At 51.1% G+C, this 6,476-nt stretch overlaps 1 protein-coding gene across 1 annotated transcript; it reads left to right on the top strand.

Annotated features, from left to right (window-relative positions):
- The first annotated feature begins 4,970 nt into the window (after positions 1-4,970).
- On the top strand, positions 4,971-6,124 carry LOC144145436 (uncharacterized). The gene has a single exon (XM_077677092.1). The coding sequence runs from the start codon at positions 4,971-4,973 to the stop codon at positions 5,919-5,921; it is 951 nt and encodes a 316-aa protein (XP_077533218.1). The 3' UTR covers positions 5,922-6,124.
- Positions 6,125-6,476: the final 352 nt, after the last annotated feature.

The following is a 6,476-nucleotide window of genomic DNA, read 5'->3' as shown; positions in this document are numbered from 1 at the left end:
GATTCTGCGCGCGTTCTGCGAACTTACTCGTGATGGAATGAACTCTACAACGCAAAACTGGTGAATTCAGTTTAAAAAACATCGGACAAGAACGAAAAAGTCAACTTTAAAAAACGCATGCACTCTCGGGGATTCGAACTTGCGACTTCAAAACATGCCTAGCGATCCAGACCACTCGCCACGAGCCAGCGCTGGCGGTGTTGGAAATTTAAAGTATATATAATGTATACCCAGTTTAAATTTTTATGTAGTTTTAGCATTACAAGCAGCTGAGATGAATATTTATTGTATAGCGCTCGTGCAGTGAGCGTCCAAATTCCCACACTATCTCATATCTAACGACTGCATTTCTTAGGCGGAAAAAGCGTTCGCAAATGTGTGGTCGTGCTGCTGAGCGCTGTGCTTGTTCACCTAGCGCAAAAAAGTGCTTCCTGCTCCCTAGTTTTACGCTGTAAGTTAAAAGTTTCAGTTGATTTTATTTCCCTAGTACCTATATTGCCTTTGCTGACTCTTCTCCCGCCTTCAATTGGCCCTCGATTTTTCTACTAGCGTACCAATCAGCGAAGCGTGGCATGCGCACTTGTGTGGAGCTACTTGGACTTAAAGTTCGATACAGTCTACAAAATAACAATCTAAAAGCACATTCCTCCAGGTGGAACTGGTGTCGTGGCTTAGTTTCAACTGAGCGAACGAACTGCGATGACCTGCTGGCGGCCGGCCGACTGAACGCTGAGCTGACTGATTCTTTCCGAGGGTCGACGAGCCGAGCAGTAGCGCAGTGAAGCCAAGTTATCTTTTTCTGACGTAATGCGAAACGTCATAGAAATCGGCAAGGAGGATGCAGAGAGGAGGACAGCATTTTTTAATTGATTTTTCTGCTGAATAAAGCCGCGTAAACGCAGCGAGAGTGGTCGAAACATGGCCTAGAGACTTCGGACTACAATTTTCGCTACTAATCCCGCAATGTTTATAAATCCATGCAGTGGATCTTTTTGAGCGCAGGTAAACATGCACGCATAACCTTTCACAGCGAAATTGTAAATGCAAATTAAATCATTGAGAAATCGTATCAATGGTGTAGGAATGTTGTAAAATCTCAAAGCAACAGTGTCGCATAATCTGAACAGCTCGAACTGCTTCCTGCGTTATCGGTTCTCGTCTGCGAATTTTTTCTGACTGTTCCCACAAATACAGCACGCGCACTCACGCGCGTGCCTGCGTGCGCATCACGTGCTCACAGACACAGGCGCACGCAACTCACTCATTCACTCGATTATTTACGCATGCATGAGCACTGACACTTTTTACGTGAACATATTACTCGGGCCCTCCCCGGCATAAACCACCTGACCAGACGCTTGGCGCTTCACATTGCAGCTCCGAAAAAACAGACGCTTTTGAAACAAAACCAGGATAACATTTTTATTTCTTTTCCACTTAAGGCAAAGGCTAGGTTAACTCTTTCTTCAGCCTAAAGAAATTCACAAAAGGATTGGATGTTCGGAAAAACGTCTAGTGGGAGTAAAGTAAAAAAAAGCAAGGTACCGCAGAAAGAAAATGCTTGAAAAAGGGTGAGGCGTAACAGTAGACGAGTAGGAGGCAGGCGTTTGGGGATCTTACACGAGCAGGGAACGAATAGGTCATATGTGAGAACAAAGGGAGCAGCACTGAGAAGAACTGATCTGTTCGCCAAGGTCAGTACCCGTGGAGTGCGGAGTGGCGCCGATGAGACGCGAAGGCTGTTGGAGTGTGGCTGCCGAGACCCAGGCGGAGGTGGTGACATCAAGGGCAACGAGGACGAGGGGGTAGGCTGTAGAATGGCGCTGGGAGAGAGAGAGAGATAAAAACTTTTATTCACACCACCGGCCTAAGGGGCCGCCATGGCTGCCCGAAGGGCCGCCACCACGGCTTGTGCTCGGGTGACCAGTGGGCGCTGGGAATCTTCGTCCGAGCGGCCCAGGGCCTCCGTCCAGTGGTCAGGGGAAGTTATGGTGGGGTGGGGGTCATAGGGGGAGGCCCACATGTGGTGTTGCACTGTGGATTTAGCGCCACACTGTGGGCAGAGCGGAGACGGGTAGGCGGATGGGTAAATGTGATGAAGGAGGGCTCGGTTGGGGAGGGATTCCGTTTGGAGGAGGCGCCACAGCCGTTCCTCCGGGGGGGTTAGGGATGGGTGAGCCGGGGGCACCGTGTTGCGGGAGAGGCGGTAGTAATCTGTAACCTCCCTGTAAGTGGTGAGGGAGTCCCTGGCGGAGTAAACTCCTTGACGGGAAGTGGTCTCATCAGGCGCACGGGTGACGAGGGCTCGTGCCGCCTAATGAGCCCACTCCGCGCCGTCTAGTCCCGTGTGTACCGGTAACCAGAGGAGCTCCGTAGGATGCTGGGGAGCTGAATTTTGAAGCAGCATTTTGCAGGCTAGCGTGGAGATACTGCCGCTAGCAAAATTTTTGATGGACGCGTTTTTGAATCAGATAATATTAGATCAGGGGGAGGCCGGTGTGCGAGAGCCAGGGCTATGGCCACCTCTTCCGCAACATGTGGGGTTGTCGTGGCAATAGTAAGAGACGTGAGAGGAGGAGTAGTCGGCGAGGAGACGACAGCCACAGTGAAGGCCGGCTTGTGCCTGTGTGCTGCAGCATCTACGTAGAAGGTGTTTGGCGAGGGGAGGGGGGGGGGGGGAGTGGAAACGAGGGCACGCGCTCGAGCAGCTCGTCGGGCAGTATGATGAGTAGAGTTCATATTACGGGGGAGTGGCCGGATTGTTATGTTATCTCTATAATCGGGTGGAATGCGAGCTGTGGGGGTTGATGTAAGAGGAGTATGTATTTGTGCCTCCTTAAGTAAGAGTTGGCCAGGTGAGTGTTTAGCCAGGCGGTATATTTGGCCCGTACGGTGCGCTTCAATTAATTCGTCCCGGGAGTTGTAGGTGCCGGTGGCCCATAGTTTAGCAGTGGATGCGTGAGGAGGCAACCCGAGGGCAGCCCTGTAGGCCTTACGGATGAGTCCATCTACTTTGGTGACACCCGTGGTAGAAAGGGACAGATATGGGAGGGAGTAGGTAATGCGGCTAAGTAGAAATGCCTGGATAAATCGGCAGCGGTTCTTTTCCGTCGGGCCGTGGCCCCTAGCAGTTGCGCGCCTCAGGAGGCCTATTATTTGGGTTACGTGTGGGGAAAGGGTGTGTAGGACCGATGTGTTTCGGCGATTGGATTGGATGACTAGGCCGAGTATTTTGATGCGATTCACAGTTCGTATAGGAGAATTATCCAGATATACATGCATGCTGGGTGCTGTTTTAGGGGTGGTGGCGTGTGGTGATAGCATGAGGAGTTCGGATTTTGATGGCAAGTATGTTAAACCTGCTTCCTGGGCTGCCTGTTGTACCGCTGAGAAACTCACTTCAGAAACTCACTTCAGAAACCCTTCGCCGGGAGACCGCGATCTAGTCAGCCTTGTCCCGTTAAGTACCCTTGATGTAATGACTGTTTTTCTCATTGGAATATAATAAGTGCACTTTTTCAAATGTGCATGTGTTAAAAATCAGTAAATGTCATCAGTAAAGTAAACAAGTTAACCTTAAAACTTCTTCAACGCCTCGACTGCTTCACGGCGACCAGCATACTACCGTAGCGGCAGATATTTCACCAAATTTCGCCGTCACAATGCAAACCCCCATGGTTTCCTCCCGAGCAAACGCCTTTTGCTCATTCGCTGAACCGCCCATGGTCGAGCGTTCAGCTCGTGACGCGTCTTGGCCTTGGTCTTGGTGGACTTGGTCGAATTGATGGCCTTGGTGAAAACAACAATATGCGCTCGTAATACCGCAGTGTTTCCAAATCACTGCAGTGTCCCTTTAACAGGGCGCTCTTGGCAGGTTTATTTACAACTACTTTAGAATTATTCCTCTTACGTGCGCCCTGGATAGCCCTGGGACGCGCGTCGCCTGAATCGGCTGGTGTCCCTCTGCGCAGCCCGCCATCTCCTCTGTGGTGACTGCGTGGGGAGATGGCCGGATGGACGCTCGCTGAGAGAATTTGTGGGACGCCATACTGCGCCTCAACCTGTCTGCGCTGAACACTGGCGAGAGCACCTTCCAGCGTGGCAATTGCGCAGCCACCACGATTGATCTCACCCTAGTGTCAGCCGGGGTTGAGGCCACGTGGAGGAATGAGCCCAGCACGTGGGGCTCCGACCACTACCCACCTGTGCATCGTACCATCCGACAAGACAGCCAAGCGAGCCGCACTGCACCACATCATCCACTGGGACAGGTTCCGGCGCTGCCTTGCCGAGCAGAACCGGGGGGGAAGGAGCCGAACTGTTCCGGGGCCTGGTTTGCTGCACCAGGCAAGCCACGCAGAGCTGCACAGTAGCAGAGGGGGCCAACACGCCGGAGCTGAAGCTCCTGCAGCGGCGGGCGGTGCGCAACCGTGCGGAGAGGAAGGCCCAGCGCTCGGGGGAGCGGGCGGACTGGACAACGTACCGGATAGTGGACGCGGCTTGCCGCTGTCACGCCAACCGCCTGAGCCGGCAACGCTGGGCCGAACTATGGGTCAGCTCGGAGGCAGACCCACGCTTCCGCCGCCTCTAGGCTCTCTTCAACGCCATCCTGAAGCCCCAGAGAAACCGCAACCCCCTGGCTATCATGGCGATCCGCAACCAGGCAAGCCTTTCGGAGTTGGCCGACCTCTTCGCTGCACACTTCCTGCCACCACACAAGGTGGAACCAGGGCCCGCTGTTGCTGTTGCTGGGACGGGGGGGGGGCGCATCACCCCCTCAACAACGCCCCCATCACGAAGGATGAGCCCCGCAGTGACCTCCGCAGCTGCAAGCGCAAGTAGGCGCCAGGAGCGAACTGCCTCACCTACCAGATGATGCGCAATGTGGATGAGGTGGGGTTCGACCGGCTTCTGGCCGCCTATAACGTCATTCCGTCATCCTATAACGTCGTCCTATAACGTTGCGGATTATGGCTATATATGAGCGTCCTGTTCACTCCTGGGCCACTGGGCACGGCGGCACAGCCAGTATGCGGTGGTCTGAAAACCCGTTTGTCTTCCTTTTACAGGTGAGCAAACGTTACGGAAAATGCTTTCGCTCAAGCGACCCGTTCTTACTTGTGCTGCTGTGCCCATGGTCTTCTGGTGTGTCTTATGATGCTTCTGGCTTGTTGCGACAATTGCTCCTTCTGGGCGGAGACATTGAGGCAAATCCTGGTCCTTATTTGGCTAAAATTGCTAAACTAGGAAGTATAGCTGCTGACATAAAGGACATAAAAGAAAAGCGGCTAATCGATATAGAGAAAAAATTGGACGCCTTGGCGCTTCTGGAGGACAAAGTTGCTGCTTGCCAAACTCAAATAGCTTCTATGAGTACCCTAATTCAGCAACTTGAAAAGCAAGTTGATCAGCTCGAAAACCATAGTAGAAGATCAAACCTGATAGTGTACGGCTTACCGGAAAATGAAAACGAGACCAGTGACACACTTGAACATGTTGTCAACAAAGAAGTAATTCAAGACATACTGGAGCTTGAACCAATTAAGATTGAGCGCATCCATCGAATAGGTAGGCCAGCACGAAACAAAATTAGACCAGTTATTTTTAAGCCAAAAGCAGCAAACGACAATATCTCAATTCTTAAGGAAGGATCTAAGCTGAAAGATTCAGATTTCTCCATTGGTGAAGATTTCTCCCGTAGAGTGCGAGACGTCAGACGTAAACTGTGGGCAAGTTCGAAACCGAACCGCGACAAAAAAGAAAAAGTGTCGTTAGTTTTCGACAAACTATTCATCAATAGCAACGTTTACACTTGGGATACAGAAAAAGATGAACGCATACTCCTACGAAAAAACGACGAACGAAAGCCAAATCGTCCAGTGACGAGGCAACAAGCAGAGGCACTAAACCACGCATCGTGAACAAAAATATTCCCACAAGGCCAATCAACCAAAAAACTAGGAGCACCCCTAACAGTAATGCGAACCCAACCAAAGAAAAGCAACTGCGCCTGCTGAACCTGAATGCTCGTAGTCTAAAAAATAAAACTGACCAGCTTGAAATTATCTTGCTTCCAAATGACCCGCACATTGTCGTTGTGACAGAAACTTGGCTCCGAAGCGACATAACAGAGGATAGCGTCTTCCCCGCGTCGTATCACACAATACGTAAAGACAGGGCTTCCAGAGGCGGGGGCGTGGCCATTCTTTTTAAGAACAACATACAGGCCGTTTCGTTGCCTGATATTGATTAACTTCAATGCTAGTGCATAAAGGTTTGGTGTTGGGGGTACTATTTCGTTCTTTACGCGCTTTACAGGCCTCCTAATTCCTAGTCGGAATATCTAATCTTCGAGAGCACATGTCGAGATATCTGAACAGCAAAATTGTTCTGATTGGGGATTTTAACCTGCCAGGTATTGACTGGAAACGATTGATGGCTGGTTCAGAATTTTCGAAACACACAAACATAGTGTT

The sequence above is a fragment of the Haemaphysalis longicornis genome, unplaced genomic scaffold, assembly GCF_048455015.1.
Source record: "Haemaphysalis longicornis isolate Haplotype H1 unplaced genomic scaffold, Haemaphysalis longicornis Haplotype H1 scaffold_1, whole genome shotgun sequence".
Lineage (NCBI taxonomy): Eukaryota > Metazoa > Arthropoda > Arachnida > Ixodida > Ixodidae > Haemaphysalis > Haemaphysalis longicornis.
The sequence above is the reverse complement of the archived record's forward strand: the minus strand, read 5'-3'. Positions and strand labels throughout refer to the sequence as shown.